A 19,850-nucleotide genomic window follows, 5' to 3' on the forward strand; every position below is an offset into this window, starting at 1 on the left:
TGAAGGTTCTTTGGTGTGAGTGTTGTCTTCTTGAAGTATTGCTATCTCTGATGAATTTACAAAGCAAGTTCTTCAGCGATCACTGAACATACTCAGCGTATGATCGCTGGAACTGAAAATACAGAAACAAAATTACATCGATAGATAAAATGGATTATCATCAAATCACTGAGAGAGAGGATCAACATCTTTCTTTTCTTTTTTTTATTATTATTAAGCTTTTAATTAATGTCCTTTAATTTTTAGTTGTAATTTAGTATTTTATTTCCTTGTACTTGTAATTTAGTTTTATATTAATGCAATTTATATTTCAGTATTATTTAATGTCTTATATTACTTTTATTATATTTAGCTAAATTACTCGTATGGGTGTGGGTGTGAGTTTAACTTAAGACTTTTTATACAATATTTGATAGTTTTTATCATTTATCACTCCGTAACTTGGTCACTTAAGACGGTACATAAACTCGACGCAGATAAGTCGATCACTTTGAAGTGTTAATATTAGATCTTAGACCCAGAGATGGACGGATCTGAAATACAACTTAAGTGATGCACAAAGAACTCGAGAGAGTATTTGATAATTACGTGGAGACGCGAATGTTGTATGCATTTAGCTAGGGGTTAAGCGATGGGTATTCTTATCACAACGAGATTTGGGAAAGAATCGTATTTCTTTTACTTTTTGGCTAGATCGGCAAGTCTCGAAGTGGTAAATGTAAAAACCTTATGTAATTTTATGAGGCCCGGTTGTAAGAGTTCTCTTTCGAGAGATTGGAATTTTTATAAATAACTCATAAAACTCTAACCATTTTATTGTTAATTTTATCTTAAGGAACACTTGCATCCATACCCATTCTTTAATATAAAAAGTTTATTTCGTTGTTTCGCTAGTTCGGTCCTCTTTCGGTCTTTTTATAAACAAAAATCCAACTTTTATTTACAACCCGAAACTCGTGCAAGAAGTTCATGAAAAGTCTCTGAATCTCATAAGTCACTTCCTTGTGGAACGATCTCGGTACTTTTTACCACTTTATTACTTGCAAGCGATCATAGTGTCGGCACGCACTTGCACTGCCACTGTGGGGACTTTGTGCCCACTGGGTGAACATGAACGATCCTAGCCATCAAGTTTTTTGGCGATGCTGCCGGGGACGTTGGCGCGATTTTTATCCTGAGATATTGATTTTTCATTTGAGCCTTGTTCTTTTGTTTCAATCGTATTATCCATGATGTATGCCAAGGCTACAATACGGTGAACTTTTACATCTTGATCTTGAATTAGAAAGAACCATTAGAAGACGTAGAAGAGGTAGAAATAATCGTAACCGTACCATGGGGAATAATTTACCTCCGAGGGAGGCCACGGTTAATATTACCGATGATAAAAATAGAGGCATACGGGACTACGCAACTCTCGAGTTCGGTCAGTTGGCCGTGGGAATAGGTAGGCCCGAAATCACAACGACAACTTTTGAACCAAAACTGGTAATGTTCCAAATGATTTTCGCGATGGGTCAGTTTGAGGGATTATCGTCAGAAAATCTGCACTCTCATTTAAAATCTTTTATAGAAATGACAGATCATTTTAAAATTCCAGGAGTCACACAAGAAGCCTTACGCTTGACGTTTTTCCCTTACACATTAAAGGATAGATCTAAATCATGGCTAAATTCTCAACCACCAAACTCGATCCTAAATTGGAATGATTTGGTGGAAAAATATCTAAAAAAATACTTTCCTCCGACAAGGAATGTAAAAATTAGAAATGAAATTGTCACGTTTCGCCAAGAAGAAGATGAAGCGGTTTCGGATGCATGGGAGAGATTTAAGGACCTTCTACGGAAATGTCCTCACCATGAAATCCCTCATTGCATTCAAATGGAGACATTTTATAATGGACTTTCTAGTTCCGAAAAAATTATTCTTGACGCAACGGCCGGTGGAGCTTTTATAGCTAAGACTTACAACGAAGGGTATGCCATTTTGGAACGAATTTCTAATAATAATACTGAATGGTCAAATCCTCATACTGTTGTTTCTAAATCTGCTTCAGGCATCCATGAAATGGATTCCATCTCTGCTTTAAATGCTCAAATTGTAGCTTTAACTAATTTGGTTAAAAACAATTTAAATTTGAATGGAGAGAAAAATCAAGTTCAATCCATAATGTCCAATCCACCTATGACTGAATCTTGTGTCTTTTGCGGTGAGGGCCATTCTTATGAATATTTCCCCGGAAATCCCGTCTCAGTAAATTATGTTGGGAGTCATGCTAGAAATAGTCTATTTTCTCCCACATGCCGATCTCAAGAGTAGACCTTTAGGAACTTTTTCTAGTGACACAGAAACCCCTAAGGGTAAGGAACATATCAAAACCGTGACCGTGTTGAGTGAAGAGAGGTCAAAAGTCAATGATGACACAAGTGAAACCGTCAAAAAACATACACATCAAAACGAGGTTTCACATGCTTTTGATATGTCAAAATTTCCAATTTTTGAGTTCTTCCGATGCAGAAACTCAAAAATTTGTTTTTGTCCAGAAAACAGTCCCTGCTTCAACTTCCAGCAACAAGCAGCTCTCTGCTGAAACTTCCCACAGTGGGAAGATTGTGCCCACTGTCCAACCGAACAAATCTATTCAACCAGCTCCAAATTTGCAGAATTTACCTTTTCCTGAAAGAATGAAAAGCAAAAATGTGGACGAGCAGTTTAAGAAGTTTTTGGACATCTGTAAGCAACTCCACATTAGCATACCTTTGGTAGAAGCTCTCGAGCAAATGCCAAACGATGTTACATTTTTGAAATACATTCTAAATAAAAAGAGAAGGTTGAATGAATTTGAAACGGTTGCTTTGACTAAAGAATATAGTGCACTCCTTACTTGTAAAATTCCTCCCATGTTAAAAGACCCGGGAAGTTTTACCATCTCATGTACTATAGGAGGAAAAGAAGTATGTCATGTCTTATATGATTTGGGGGCAAGCATTAATCTTATGTCATTGTCTCTTTTTAACAAACTAGGAATAGGAGAAGTCCGTCCGACTACCGTGACTTTACAATTGACGAATAGGTCCATTGCGTATCCTAAGGGTAAAATAGAGGATATTTTGGTCCAAGTCGATAAATTTATTTTTCCGGCCGATTTCCTAGTTTTGGACTATGAAACTGACAATAATGTCCCAATCATCTTAGGACGACTTTTTCTTGCAAGCAGGATAACATTAATTGATGTGCAAAAGGGGGAGTTGACCATGATAGTTAGTGATCAAGAAGTGAAATTTAACGTGTTTTATTCCCTTAAGTTTCATGGAGAGGTAGACGATTGTTCAGTCATATCTGCTTTAGGTGAAGATCTAGAGATAAGTTTGATTGACGTTCCCTACAAAAATGACATTAGGGAAAATCTTGAGGACATGTTGGAAGAAAATGTTGAGTTGGAAGATTTGGAATATTTAGCGGCATTTGAGCAACTTGACTTTAAGGATAGAGTTGTCCAACCACCATCCACAGAAAAAGACCCCGATTTAGAATTAAAGCCATTATCTAGTCACCTTAAGTATGTTTATCTTATGGAGGAGGAAAAATTACCCGTAATTATTTCTTGAAATTAAGTAATGAACAAGAATTGAGGTTGATAGAGGTGTTGAAAGGTCACAAAAGAGCCATAAGTTGGACCATTGCCGACATTAGAGGAATTAGTCCATCCCGTTGCCAACATAAGATAATTTTGGAAGAAAAGAGAGTTGGAAAGGTGCAACCACAAAGGAGATTAAATCCCATTATGAAAGAGGTTGTTAAGAAAGAAATCTTGAAGTGGTTAGATGCGGGTATCATATACCTCATTTCTAGTAGTGGTTGGGTGAGTCTGGTGCAATGTGTACCGAAGAAAGGTGGAACCACGGTTATCACCAATGAAAAAACGAGCTCATCCCTACTAGGACCGTCACCGGATGGCGGATTTGCATGGATTATAGGCAATTGAATCTAGCAACTAAGAAGGACCATTTCCCTTTGCCCTTCATTGATCAAATACTAGATAGATTGGCCGGAAAAGAATATTATTGCTTTTTGGACGGATATTCGTGTTACAACCAAATTCACATTGCACCTGAGGATCAAGAGAAAACAACTTTCACTTGTCTTTTCGGAACTTTTGCTTTTTGGCATATGTCATTTGGTCTTTGTAACGCATCGGCCTTTCCAACGTTGCATGATGTCAATTTTTCCGGACATGAGTGAAGATACCATGGAAGTATTTATGGATGACTTTTCCGTCATCGGTACATCTTTTTGAAAATTGTCTTGCCAATTTAAAGAAAGGTTTCGAAAGATGTGAAACTCATGATTTAATTTTAAATTGGGAGAAATGTATTATGGTACAAGAGGGAATTGTTTTGGGTCACATGGTTTCTTAAAATGGTTTGGAAGTTGATAAAGCAAAAATTGAGGTTATATTGCAATTGCCCAAACCATCTTCGGTCAAAGGCATTCGAAATTTTTTGGGACATGCGGGTTTTTACCGTAGATTTATTAAGGATTTTTCTAAAATTGCAAAACCCTTATGTAATCTACTGCATATTGATCAAACTTTTGACTTTACCTCCGAATGTAAAAAAGCTTTTGAAACTATTAAAAAAGCTCTTGTCTCGGCACCTATTATCATTGCCCAAGATTGGACCATGCCTTTTGAGGTTATGTGTGATGCAAGTGACTGGGTCGTAGGTGCCGTTTTGGGACAAAAACAAAGATTTTTCACCCCATCTACTACGCAAGTAAAACCTTGGTGAAGGCCCAATTAAATTACACCACCACAAAAAAAGAATTACTTGTGGTAGTATTTGCCCTTTGATCGTTTTCGATCCTACTTGATTGCCACTAAAGTCACCGTACATACGGACCACTCTGCCATCAAATATCTCTTTAATAAGACCGAGGCTTATTAGATGGGTTCTTCTTTTACAAGAATTCGATCTAGAGATAGTTGATCGCAAAGGTTGTGACAATCAAGTAGCTGATCATTTATCAAGGATTGAAGGCAAAGTTTCAAGCGGGGGAAACCATGTGATAAAAGAAATTTTTCCTGATGAATACATTTTGGTAATTCAAGACAATTCTCAAAATGAAATTCCATGGTATGCTTATATCGCCAATTACCTTGCCTGTGGTCTTAAGCTACATCATCTTCAAGGTCAACGCTTTAAGAAATTTCTTCATGACTGTAAGCATTATTTATGGGATGAAACATTTTTTACCAAAATGGGAGCAGATCAAGTCTTGTGGAAATACGTTCCAAATTTTGAAATTTCCTCTTTGTTAAAAGATTGTCATGCATCGTCGTATGGTGACCATTTCGGTAGACAACGTACGGCCGCAAAAAAATTACAAAGTGGATTTTTTTGGCCAACATTGTTCAAGGACACATTTGATTTTGTAAAGAGATGTGATCAATGTCAAAGAATGGGAAACTTGTTCCAACGAAATGAAATGCCTTTAAATAATATTCTTGAAGTTGAAGTTTTTGACGTTTGGGGCATCGATTTCATGGGACCATTTCCTATGTCTTTTTGACGTTTGGGGCATCGATTTCATGGGACCAAAAACGAGTTAGAGTAGCAATCTTGGTTGCAGTTGATTATGTTTCAAAGTGGGTAGAAGCTAAGATGCCCAAAGAATAATGCTAAGACGGTAACTGAGTTTTTGCATAACAATATTTTTGTCCGTTTTGGAACTCCCCGAGCTTTGATAAGCGATGAAGGGACGTATTTTATGAATCGAATGTTAGCTATCGTTCTTACCAAATATAACATCCAACATCTAGTTGCTACGGCATACCATCCACAAACGAATGGTCTTGCTGAACTTTTTAACCGTGAAATTAAAAATATTTTGGGGAAAGTTGTAAAACCAGATCGTAAGGATTGGTCACTCAAGTTGGATGATGCATTATAAGCATACTGAACCGCTTTTAAGACCCCTTTGGAAATGTCACCGTACCAGTTAGTTTCTGGAAAAGCATGCCACCTCCCGTTTGAATTAGAATACAAAGCTTTTTGGGCTTAAGGAATTTAATTTGGATGCGAGTTCGGCGGGAGCAAAAAGAAAATTTCAACTTAGTCAGTTGAAATAATTTAGATTTCATGCCTACCAGAATGCCAAACTCTAAAAGGAAAAAACAAAAGTATGGCATAATCGTAGGATAAATCATCGGAAAGTTTGAGAATGGTCAAAAGGTTCTCCTTTTTAATCCTCGATTAAGGCTTTTTCCCGAAAAGCTTATGTTGAGATGGTCCGGACCATTCACCATTATAAATGTGGGGAAATTCGGAACTGTGGATTTTTTAAACCCCCAAGATAACAGCACTTTCAAGGTTAATGGGGATCAGATAAAGCATTTCCTCCCAGAGGGAATAATCGATCCAACCCAGTAATTTGTGTAGTGGATTTTCAAACCTTGTAAATATTTTGAAGGCAAGAATGGAGAAAAAGCAAAAACATAAATAAAGGAATTTATGATGTTTTGAGTAGACAGTGGGAAGTTTGTGCCCTCTGTCTTGGTCATCGATTTTGGAGGGAAATCTGCAGCCTTTTATTTTCTTGTGTCAACCAATACATTTTTCTTGATAAATTGAAAATGGTTGGACATGTGAGGTCATCTTAGGTAAACCTTGGAGAAAGTGAAAAGAGGGTTTGTGGGTCTACATCATTGGGCAAGGACAAGCCTTGGATTATTACCCACTGATGGGTGGGCATTTTTCATTATTTTATAAAAGGCCAATTGGAAGGTGATAAAAGAAATTTTCAATTTTTTTCAAAAATGATGAAAAAAAAAATGACGTTCTCATTAAAATAACCATTCTGTTGAAAAACTCTTAGAAATAATGGGGACATCATTACCATGAAGTCATCATTGAGTCACAATTGATTTTAAATAAAAAAAAGAGAAAATGGAGTACAATCATGTCAATTCTAATCACCTTTTACATCTACCGTTCCCAATGTACCTTTCCAATAATTTGAATAAACAAAACCCACTAACCCCACTTCTCCCTCATTCTTCCTCACTAAGACACTCTTTCATCTTCCTCACTTCTCCTTCCAACCACCGGCCGGCTATTCCCCTATGGCTCGCCTTAAACAGCTGGTGCGCAACCACCCTTCGTGACGCTCTCTTCGCCGGCGACAAGAGGATGCGGCGATAATGTGCAGGCCACCGAGCCTACTGCTTCTTTTTCCGAACCATCTTCAACGGCTACAGGAGGCTCTTCCTCCGCCAGTGCCTTCACCGCCAACACGATCGCCGCCTTCCGCAACCTCCCTCCAGCCACTGTAAGTTCCTCTCTTCCCTCCCCGTCCACTATTCCCTCATTATCCCCATCACCCCAACCATCATTGTGCTTACTTATGATGATGATGGTATGGCCATTCTCACTTGGGTGGCCCTATATCTCAGTTATCGAAGTCTTCCACAACCCCAAAGCCATTCTCCATTTCTTTAAACACACTAAATACATCACCCACCATTGCGTCATCACAACCCACCACCACTCCCATCCACAATGTTGACCAATCAACCCTAGCCCCTTCACCACCGGTTTCCCCAAATCACTCAAGGTTCGACCTAAACCAAATGGGGGAATGTGAGGATGAAGGATTGGACGACATTATGTTCGATTTTGAAGGTATACCGGAGGGAGGACAGGCCGAGACTTTTCCATTCGAGACACCAACAACCGTTGTTGCCTGTAAACAGCCCGACAAAACTAGTGTGACAGACCCCACGGTTGAGCGAAGGAAAACTCGCTCTTCAAGTCAGGCATCGGGTGGGCCGAAAACAAGATCACAACAGTGGCGGGAGAAGGGAAAGGAAAAGGTGACAGAGGATCACGATGTTGATTATGATCAGGAAGACGAAGAAACTCTAGTCCCCACACCTCGACTAAAACGGACTGTTTCACGCAATCGAGGTACATCTTCATCCTTTGATGATCGGATAGATCTCATCTGCAATAATCGATTTCTTTGTGAGCGGGATTTTGACCTGAAACTTAGTGATAAGTTGATGTACGTAAAGCACCATTTGTTTGCCCATCATTAGGAAAATATGATTGCGATTCCATGCAAAGTCAACGAGACGGTGGTAAAAGAATTTTTTGCAACCATCAGGAGTTCCAAAAATGACACCATTGTCATCAGAGGAACACGGGTAATTTAGACAGCACCGAAGCTAAACTCGGTGCTCGGTCTCACCTCCCTCTTTGTGTGTTCATACCGACAGTTTATTGATGGTGGATTTGATGTACCGGAGGAGGAGATTGCATGGGCGCTTCGTTTGCCCGGACACGGTTGGTCTCAAGACAACTGTAGGAAAATTTTAATGTTAGGGCACTTGACGTTAGAGGCTGCCCTTTGGTTTCAATTTGTTCGCCACAACATCATGCCTTCCATGCATGATCGTACCTTGTCAAGGGCGAAGTGTATTTTGGTCTATTGTATCATCAAGGAACTTCCTATCGACGTGGGAGCTCTCGCATATTCGACAATACTAACATCAACTGTGCGAGCTAATTCGCGTTTAATTTTTCTAGTTGGATCACAAAGCTTTAGACAGCTGTGAGGGTACCTGTATCGGAGCATGATATCATCACCTTTAACCATTCCTTGCTTGACCAAGGGACGGTTAATAGCATACACAAGCCAGACCATGAGAATGCAGACTTAGCCGATGATGCTGCCGGACCCCAAGTCGCACATGGGGATGCTGCCAACAACCTATGAGTGCCCGATGATGCCGTTGTTCCTGCCTTCAGACCATCCGCAACTGTCCCTCCGACCACTACCGAAATACCACCGATACCATCTACGGCTACGGTTTATGGTTCAGAGGTGTGGCTGTTACTTATGGCCAGCCAGTGGGAGGAATGTAACCTAGAGATGGGGACCATTGTTGATACTTTAGCCAAGATCACCGAAATAATCACTCAAGTCGAAGGCCGAGTTGCCGGACTCACGACATGTTTAGAAAAATTTTGGATGTACACAAGAGATAGAAACCAGGTTGTGAACAAGTTTCTCTACAACAAGAATGTTATGCTAGCTTCGGATATACCACTCTTTCCCGGAGGCTTTTGCCTTCCCCAAGTCCAACTTCTAAAAATTCGGTGGACCACTACTCTGGATGCCACGGGTGAGGCATCCACTAGTCGGGATGACATGGGTAAAATGGATTGGATGTCTTCCTCGGTCTTTCCTCAGTTCTTTTGAAACTCTAAAACAATTTCCTTTTATGGGTGTTTAATATTTTGTCTGACCGCCTCTTTTTGTGTTCATATAAGGCGGTCGTAGATGTTTGCCTAAGTCTTTTGGTTAATTGCTACTCTAACTCGTTTTTGGTTTTTATTGGGCGTTGATAATTCTTGGTATATCGTTGGCTTCTTCTTTCATTTCAGGTGCGATTTCCTTGATGAAATCTTTGGGTTGCAAAACTTAAAAAGACGTAGGCCATCTTTCATTTTTGGCCCAAACACTTTCCATCATTACCAAACCAAACACTTTAAACCCGGTTCTCCAATGCGGACATTGTTCGGTTTAAGTTTTGGGAACTATGTGCTCTAAAGTGTAGAAAAAATTCTTGAAGTACCAAATGTCTTCGGAAAATTGGAAGACACAAAAAATAGACAAAATAAAGCAAAAAGCTTTAACCCAAAGAACAAAAGTGAATATCACTTCTTGGGTTTCTTGAAAGTGTGAAAGACATAACAAAAAGATGTGAAAAATCAAAATCATTCAAAACAATTGTTGTCATTCTAAGACAAGTTTGGGGGAATTTTTTTAAGCCAAATACACAAACCCGATAAAAGTCCTAACGATTAATTTTTGTACCTCGAAGATCAAAGAAGGGAAGTTGTACAACATTCAGCCTGACGAGATTTCAACGCCCCTCCGTAAGTTATGCTTTATTATTCCTCTTTGTTCATATTCCTTTCATTTTTGTTACTTGAGGACAAGTAATATCTCAAGTTTGGGGTGTGATAACTTTTTATTTTATCCCTTTTTGTTATTTTTAAATATCCAGTTTTCTTGTTTTTCCCCTTTTGCTCTAAATTTTTTAAAAAGATGATGAAACACAAAGGAAAAAAATTTATTCCAAAAACCTGCATTTTCTGTCAGAACTGCCCATTGTGGCACCACTGTGAGAAGTCCACAAATTATGTTTCTGCTTCTTGAGAAACGTGCAACTTGAAGAATCCTCCAGATATTTCCTCCAGCTGTTTATGAGTTGTTTTGATGTAACTATTTTATTTTTATTTGTATGTTTTATGCTTTGTACTAATTACCCTTAGGGTAATCATTTTGGTCGTCCTTTCTCCCTCCCCCCCATATAAGGAGGCCTTGGGAGCTCTTTGAAAGATATATCTATCATAGCATATCTATCATCTCTCGATCATCTTCATCACCATCTGTAACACCCCAAATTTTGTTTTCTAAAACAATAATATAAGGGAAATAAGATAGTGTTACCACATTCGTATCGTTAAACAAAAGGCAAAACAAGTTTTTCACTCAAAACAATCAAACATGTTCAAAAGTAACATGATGTATAAAAATGGTTAGAACTAGTTCAACGTGATATTTATGAAACCCTAATAACGTAGCGGAAGTCTGTAAATAAATGGCATCTCAAAAGACTTGTGATAAATGCGGCGGAGGTCGTAATCACGCCAGAGCCTTCCCCTTATCAACCCTAGAAGTACCTAAAAGGGATGAACATAGGCGGGTAAGCTAACACTTAGTGAGTAACACGGTCCTACATATATATTCATAGTGATCTTTATCAAGATCCAATCGTACAGCCCCTTTCGAACCAAATCGTAGTAGCCCTTCCGAACCAGAATCGTAGTAGCCCTTTCGGACCAAGTCGTAGTCTCATTTATGAGGGAGTATCATGAAATGAGGAGTTGTGTTCATACATATCGTATACACAATCATACATACATATGCGGAGTGAAACTCACCTATTTGAAAGCAATTCTGGGTATTATCCAAGTTCAGATTTAAGGCTTGAAAACCTACACAAGTGTTTAATAATGTACTTAGCCTCTAGGGATAAAACCCTAACATATTAACCTATCTTTACTAGTTTTAACTTCGACAGCTTTCTCTTCTTAGGGGTTTTTAGGCCAATTATTGACTTCTAGTCCAGAATGTTTTTAAAGATTATGAAAATAGACTCTCTGGAGTTTTCGTAAATATAAATAAAATCATCCAATTCAACACGAATGATTTTATGTGATTATTCAAAGTTCATACAATTCTGTAGTTATGGTTTCGGACCAGTTTGTGGAAAACTTTGATTTGACAAACTTGTGGAAAACTTTGATTTGACAAACTTAAGCTCAGTAATATTTCATGAAACTAAAACTACATAAAATAGACACATCAAGCTATGTTGTGTCCAAAAATCATCCCCATAGGATAAACATGTGAATCTCAGTAAAATTCCAAAGTCGATGCTTTACAGCAGTCACCATAATACAAGTCACCTAGAGAGACCTGTATAGATGGTGACTTTGGCTATGGTTAACTTTGTTTTTAGGAAAAGTGATATGAAGTTGGAAGAAACTAGACTCACTTAGGTTTTCAGAAATGAAAGCCTCATGTTCATTGGTTAAACGAACGATTTACCATGATTTTAACAAAACAATGGATGATTTCAGAAACGTATTTGACAGTCGGGTAAAAATAAACTACACACATAAATGGTTCTTTTGTAAAAATTGTAGAACTTAATAAGGTTCCTACAATTTATGGTGATATTTTTTTTGACATTCATAGGGGCTGGTTTTACAGCCTAGAAATACCAAAGGAGGAAAGGCTTACCTTTTATGATCGGACCTTGAAGAAACTCAACCAAATCCTTCTCCCTTTTCCCGTTCTTCTTCTTCCTCTAGCTTTTTCTCTCCCTAGCTTTTTCTCTATATGATTATGGTATGTGTGTGTTTGTGGGTTAGAGTTATAAGTGAAGAAGAAGAAAAAACCTATGAGATTCATTCGTAAAGGTACTCCTAATGGGTTGAAGACCATATCAACAGGTCTTTCATCTTGCAAATAAGGCATATCTTATCTAGGACATTTTTTGGAAATGATACCCTTATTTCCATGTCCTCCAGCTACTTTATCGCCTACTTTGATTTCACGTTTCTGTAAAATATATACACGAATCCTTTCTGTCTTATCTGTCTCATCTGTCTTAGAACTATGGACCCATCTCACATCAATAACCCGACCCCTACCGCCTATAGGTAGTTTTTTTTTTGAAGTATATACCCGCATGCCAAGTATGGTTCGTAACAATCTATCTTCCRGGGCATACGATGATTCTTTCACCATTTGGGGCATTAATTTACCTTTCAGGGCATGGTATGACACTCTCTCTACTTTTCTTTTGGAAAACGGCTTCTCTCGTGGTAAAATTGACAATACCCTCTTTCTCAGGAAACATAAAGGTAATGTTATTATTGTACAAATTTATGTGGATGATATCATATTCGGTGCCACAAAAGAATCTATGTGTAGAAAGTTTTCAAAACTCATGCAAAGTAAATATGAAATGAGTATGATGGGTGAACTCACATTTTTTCTTGGGTTTGCAAGTCAAGCAATCCGACAAAGGAATCTTTATAAATCAAAGAAAATATGTTAAAGATCTTTTAAAGAAATTTGATTTTAATGAGTGTTCTTCCATGAAAACTCCAATGGCACCCCCTTGAAACTGAATGCAGACCCCGATGGMAAATCGGTAAATGTGACCAGTTATAGGGGAATGATCGGCTCCATACTTTATCTTACTGCTAGCCGACCAAATATTATGTTCTCCACATGTCTGTGTGCAAGATACCAAGCGAATCCAAAGGAATCTCACTTGGTAGCCATTAAGCGCATTTTCAGGTACCTGAAGGGTACTACCAATCTGGGTCTTTGGTATCCCAAAGAATCAGGTTTTGATCTAACAGGTTTTTCAGATTCTGATTATTCAGGTTCTAAAGTAGACAGAAAGAGTACAACTGGTAGTTGTCAGTTGTTGGGTGGAAAGTTGGTCAGTTGGACTAGGAAGAAGCAACATTTTGTGTCCACCTCAACAGCTGAAGCTGAGTATGTTGCTGCAGGTAGCTGTTGTAGGCAAGTTTTATGGATGAAAAATCAGTTAGCTGATTACGATCAGTTGTTCACAAAAATTCCTATTTTCTGTGACAATTCAAGTGCCATCGCTATTGCCAACAATCCAGTTCTTCACTCTCGTATGAAGCATATTGATATTCGGTATCACTTTATCAGAGATCATGTGATGAAAGGTGATGTTGAACTTCATTTTATCCCCACAGACTATCAACTCACTGACTTGTTTACCAAGCCTCTTGATGAAGCTCGGTTTAATTTTTTGATCAGTGAGTTGGGAATGTTAAATGTTGACAAATAATATTTTTTGGGTTTTCACTAATTTTTTTGGGTTGTGTGTTTTCTATGAAAATGTTGTTGTGTCATTTGTTCAAAAATTGTTTAGTATCTGTGTGAATATGTTTTCTCTCGTTTTTAAATATTGATTTTTTTGAAAATGATGGGTTTTACATTCGTACAATTTCTCTTGAAAATCAATTTCTATTTTTTCTCTTTAAAAGTCTCTGTGTGATTTCTTTTATAACTTAAAAATATTAATTTTTAAAATTAATTTTATGTTTTGAAAAGTTTTTTTTATAGAAACCGGCCATCTCGTCGGGTTCCCTCAAATCGCCTCAATGGGCCACCCCTCTCCCTCTTCGGCCTATCTAACACTTCCCCTCTACCCAAACCAATACCCACACACGGATCCCTCTCTCTCGACTTTCTCTCTCTTTTCGGCCTCCCTCCCTCACTAAACACACACACCTCTCCCTAACATCGATTTCAACACAAGCCGATACCTCCATCAACTGATCTCCTTACCACAAGTCGATTCCAATCTCCTCCTCTCCACAAACCGACTCCATTCAACCCCTTCACACCGATCCCATTCGGTTTCCTTCACCCAAACCTATTCCAACCAATCTCTCCTCTCTCTCTCTCTCTCTCTCTACTCACACCGGTTACACCCCCTCCCCACACCTTTGGCTTACCCCACACTTTCGGCTTCTAACACTCGCCAATCCCACTCTCCCTCTTCGGCCTCTCCACACGCCGACTGCAACACCCCCCTCAAACACCTTTCGGCCTCTTCCTCCCTTACCCTCTCGATCGGCCTCCTCTCTCCTCTCTCCCAAAACTTCATAAGCCGAACAACCCCACCCCACCCCTTCTCCTCTCCTTAAGCCGAACCCCTCCCAAGCCGATTCCATCTCACAAGCTGAACCCCCCCTCAAACCGACCCCTTCTTACCTCTCACATCAAATGGCCTCCCTAACTCACACAAGCCGTTTCAATCGGCCTCCTCCTTTCGGTCTCTCTCTCTAACCCCTAATCCTAAGCCCATTCGGCCTACCTTACACCAAACCAAATCCCAAACTCACAAGCCGATCCTTAACCCGAAACTCCTATCACAATCTCTTCTAATCGGCCTCTCCTAGAAGCCGATCCCATTTCGGCCTACCCCTCTCTCCCCTTCGCCCTCTTCTCCCCACCCTAGTCGTCGCTGCGCATTCCTCTCTCCTCTTTTCGGCTTTTGTCCCCTTTTCCCCAACCATATTTTTTCCAACCTTTCCCTTCACTACTTTCTCACTCACCGAAGAACCAACACCCACACCTCTATCTTTACACCTAATTTTTTTACCCTGTTAAATCTTGACTTTTTAGATTTCCAAGATTTTACCTTTTAACCCAATATCTATTTCCCTTCTCCCTTCTCCCTTCTCATTATTTAAAACCCTCAACCTCTCATCTTCTCTAAAACCTCAAACCCTCATCAACTATGGCTTCTAAAGTTGGAACTCCCTCTAAAGCTCCAAAGGTCTCCATGCAATTTTGTGGCATTGTTGGATCACAATGAAAAGTATCCGGATTTCTACATCAACATCGAATTTTTACGTAAGTGTCCTCTTTACAAAGGTTTTACTTATTTTTCAAAGATGAGTAAATCTCTACTACGTGCTTTTTGGGCACTTATGTATATGATACTTCTACCAAAGCTGTGCATGCCACTGTATTATCTGCTAATGATGTATCATTTATTGTTGATGATTTAAGAAGAGTGTTGGATCTTCCTGCTTACTCCTCTTTTGTTGAGCTTGTATCTGTTGATAATCTTCATATTGTTTCTTCCACTATGGGCTATGTGCAAGACCCTGCTTTGATAACTCAAAGCACTCTCTATAGGAAGAATATGGGTGGTGTTTGGAACTTTTTATTCTCACATCTTATTCAATGTTTGAGTTCCAAAACTGGAGGAATTGATCAGTCACCCACTTATGTCACCTAGCTAGCTCATGCACTTATTTTCTAGAGGAAAATTGACTTTGCTGGTTATTTTTTTGGGTAGTTGGTAAAGAAGATGGGTAGTGCCAAATGCTCTATAGTGCCTTTCATCCCATTTTTATCCATGTTGATTGCTGACAAACTTGGGTCACGTATGCCGGCCGATACTGATAATTTCTATGACCTTAAAGTGTCTCAAGTTGACATTCAGACTTTGAAGAAGGCATCATTATCTACAAATCTTCTTCTTCCATCAGGTATGGTTTCTTTTGCCACCTATTCTCACCCTATATTGGGAGAGTGCTCTATGACCATAGTAGCTGGGGACCTTCGTCATGTTGCTCCGGTCACCCAACACTCCTCCATGTCAGTAGCCCTCCCCCCTTATACTTCTTCAGCTACTGCCTCAAAAGAGGCCACCTCCTCTATCCGGAAACGGCTGGCAGATAGCTTTATTCCCCCATCCTTCGCATCTACTTCTGAGGCTATGACTTCGAAAGCGCCATCGGAGTCTCATCCCGCCTCTCACCCTTCTCACTCAAAGCGGAGTCACTCTAGATTATCCACTCTTGAGTCTTCATCTAAGAAGACCAAGAAGCCAAAAAGGGCTAAAAACACATCTCCAACCAAGGACTCTCAATAGTCCAATGATGTTGAAATTGGTCCTACTGAGCCCAGGACATCTGTTATACACCCCCCAAGCTCCTCAGTGCCCTCTCAACAAGACACTATTGTACATATGGGGATCCTACATCATTCCACCTTGGCATCTCTACATGACCCAGGTGATGACTCGGATACCTCCCCTTTCCGAGGTCTTTCCTCTCTTCTACATATTCACGACCTATCACCCGAGATTGATGATCTTGACGATATTGCACGGATGGATGATTTATCAGCTCTATTTGATAATGAGATCCTTTTTCTCCATTATCTTCTTATGGATGTAGGTGTCGATGATACAGTGGTAATCGGCGACCCGCCACACGCAGGTGTCGATGATACAGACATCGAGCCTCTCGCCGGTGTCGGTGATACAGACACTGAGCCTCTCGCAAGTGTTGCTGATACAGATATTGAGCCTCACGCTGATATCGCTGATACAGATGTTGAGCCTCACACCAACATCAGTGATACTCCCATCGGTGACTCTCAGGGCGGCGGTGGTACTGAGAAGGTTAGTGGTTCTTCTTCGAGTGGGTTAGCAAGCCCAATCAAAGCTTACTCCCCTACTCCAGCTACTGTTTCTCCCTTAAAGGCGTAGCTGATGAGCATACAATGTGCTACAACTGTGGCAAGCTAGGTCACTTCGCTGTCAATTGTAGAAAGCCGGTAACGAGAAATACCGACTATTACAAGAACAAATTTCATCTCTCGAAACAACGAGATACGGGCAAAGCATTAATGGCAGAGGATGATAATTGGTTAAACTTAACCGATGAGGAGGAAGAGTCATAAGCTGTGGCTCACATCTGCTTGATGGCTAGCACTGAAATTGGTTCTTCAGATGAAGGAGAATAAGAGAATGCTGAAGTTGATGAAGAGGTATTGAAAAAATCATGCATTAATCAGATGCAAAAGATGATGCTTAAACTCCAATCTTTTCAGTAACAATTAAAAACAGAAAAATTGTGTTCAAATAATTTTCGAAAAGAATTACAAACTTAAAAAGAAAAATATATCAAATTATTTGATGAAAATGTTGGAAATTTGGATTGGTTAAAAACCGAGCTATATAATTCAAAGGAACGATATAAGTCGTTAGAATTAGTAAATGAAGAACTGATTGTTAAAATTAGTAAGCTTGAATTACAAATTATTCAATTAAATGAAAAACTGAAAGCTAAGGAAGAAAAGTTATATAAGAGAGGGCAGACTAATCAAACAATTTTTCTAACCAAACCTTCTGAAACAAGATTCTTTAACCCTCGGGAATGGTTGGGGTACAAAAATCCAATTTTTTTAGGAAAAGCTTTATATTATACCCCGACTCTATATAAATTTGAATATCTTGATTGCGGATCCAAGTTTCAAATTAAATTTAGCAAATCTTCAGATGAGATAGAACAACAAGAAGATTTTAACCGACAAATAAAAGACAAGATGCAAGTTCCGTTTGATTATAAAAACTTAAATGATAGCTACAAAACTCAAGACTCTGTACTTTCAACTGATTATTTTCACAGCTATTCTAAAGCAGAGCTTGAATCTAAACCTGCTGAACCCATACTTTATACTCCGTCATTAATTTTACGAAAACAAGTGGTTCAGTTGGAAAAGATTTTAAATGAAGAAAGTCTTTCATTTAATCAACAAAAGCAAGAATTTTTGAATAAAATTGAAAATTTACAAAATTCTAAAGTTAAAACGGAACAAGTTGAGTCTGAGTATTTTTCGTGCACTAAATATTCAAGTGAAGCTTCTGATTCAGAAGAAATAAATATTGTAAATGAAGAAATTAATTTCTCAGATGTCTTGAAGTCAGAAACTTGTTTAGATAAGGAGATTGATTAGTTCGACTTTTCTAAGAAACATCCCTGTCATGAAGATTTCGTTGTTAAAAATGAAATGACTGAGGATTCTGACTTAGCATCAGATTTGAAAAAGAATTTTAATGAAAAACATGTTTCCAAGAATTGGTATTATAAAAAGAATAGAACTAAAAAGAATTCGAGGAAACAGAAGAATATTTCTAATAAGAAAAATAAACATAAAGTTCATCATTCAATTAAAGCTGATGATTTTATTTTTCCTGTTTCAGATAACACGTTGAAGTTTAAGAAGGTTTGGAGAGTAAAAGAAGAAGAAAAATCTTCAACTCGACAAAAGAAGAATAATTTTCCTGAGTCTGTATTAAATAATTCCACATTGAATAATTTTGTAAAAAGATATTCAGTAGATGAATTGTTTGATATTAGAAAAAGTAAAAATAATTGTTCTTCGTGTGGATTGAATGAGTTACTTAAGTCTTTTACTTCTTTTAAGCCTTATCATTTCATGCATTCAGCTTTATCTGCTTTATCTAAGAAAATTCATTTTAAAGAACGTTGGTTTACTACATATAGTATACCACCAACAAGATCTGATCTCAAAGGACCCAATCTAAAATGGGTACCAAAACCCAATTGATTCACTTTTGCAGGTTAACCGGCATGTGTGGTTCTTAGACTCTAGATGTTCTAAGCACATGACTGGTAGAAAAGAATTATTATCTAACTACGTTGAATCATTTGGAGGTACGGTAAGATTCGAAAACGACCAATACACACCTATCCTTGGATATGGTGACGTAATATCTGGGAATTTAATAATAAAGAAAGTGTCGTACGTCGAAGGACTTGGACATAATCTTTTCAGTATAAGTCAGTTTTGTTTAGAAGTTTGTTTTAAAGCTAACCAGTGCAGCATCCGTACTACTGATGGTGAGGAGCTTCTAGCTGGAATCAGAAGATCAAACCTCTACACAATTGACCTATCCAACACACAAGTAGATACTGACATCTGCTTAATATCCAAGGCATCCTTGAAGCATAATCTGCTATGGCATCGGCGTCTTTGTCACCTTAACTTCAAATATCTGAACAAGTTGGTTTGTGAAAACTTGGTTAAAGGCATCCCCGACTTAAAGTTTCATAAAGACCATGTGTGCAGTGCATGTGAGATGAGTAAACTGAAGAAAGCTTCAAATAAGCTGAAGACAGAGTTCAATACCGAACATCCTCTACATCAACTCCATATGGATCTATGTGGTCCTATGCGAATCCAAAGCATAAACGGAAAGAAGTATGTGTTGGTTATAGTAGACAACTACTCGAGATATACCTGGGTTCATTTTCTGAGATTAAAGGATGAAGCAGCTGAGACAATCATTCCTTCTTGAAGACAGTTCAAAATAATCTACAACTGCCAGTTCAGAAAATCAGAACTGACAACGGAACCGAATTCAAGAATAATACTCTCGGCTCATTTCTAGAATCCATTGGTATCACACATACATTCTCGGCAACCCGGACACCGCAACAGAATGGTGTCGTTGAGCGTAAAAACATAACGTTGGTGGAAGCGGCGCGTACACTCCTTACATGTTCCAAAATTCCATTATTTTTATGGGCTGAAGCAGTGACGACTGCTTGTTTTACCCAGAACCGATCCCTCATTCACAAAAGGTTTGGTAAAACTTCGTATGAACTAATAAACAAAAGAATACCTAATATCAAATTCTTTCGAGTATTTGGTTGCAGGGGTTTTATTTTAAATGACAAAGAGGACAGAGGGAAGTTCGCAGCAAAAGTTGATGAAGCCTGTTATAACCCGGTTTCAGACAATCTAGGTTAAGGTAAAATTATACGTGATTAATATTTGAATATCTAATGGTATGCATGATAAAATAATATACATGGATGATATAT

At 38.6% G+C, this 19,850-nt stretch overlaps 1 protein-coding gene and 1 non-coding gene across 2 annotated transcripts; one reads left to right on the plus strand and one right to left on the minus strand.

Annotated features, from left to right (window-relative positions):
- Positions 1–1,758: 1,758 nt before the first annotated feature.
- Positions 1,759–1,865, minus strand: LOC112508265. The gene has a single exon (XR_003068648.1). It is a non-coding gene; the product is annotated as a small nucleolar RNA R71 (small nucleolar RNA).
- A 552-nt stretch (positions 1,866–2,417) lies between these two features.
- LOC112506080 lies at positions 2,418–3,608 on the plus strand. The gene has a single exon (XM_025110105.1). The coding sequence runs from the start codon at positions 2,418–2,420 to the stop codon at positions 3,606–3,608; it is 1,191 nt and encodes a 396-aa protein (XP_024965873.1).
- The last annotated feature ends 16,242 nt before the right edge of the window (positions 3,609–19,850 follow it).

This window comes from Cynara cardunculus (genome assembly GCF_001531365.2).
Source record: "Cynara cardunculus var. scolymus isolate 2C chromosome LG 2, CcrdV1, whole genome shotgun sequence".
NCBI lineage: Eukaryota > Viridiplantae > Streptophyta > Magnoliopsida > Asterales > Asteraceae > Cynara > Cynara cardunculus.

Bases quoted from the DNA above. Each gene is read 5' to 3' on its own strand.
- LOC112506080 (XM_025110105.1), top strand. From the start codon at position 2,418: ATGACACAAGTGAAACCGTCAAAAAACATACACATCAAAACGAGGTTT.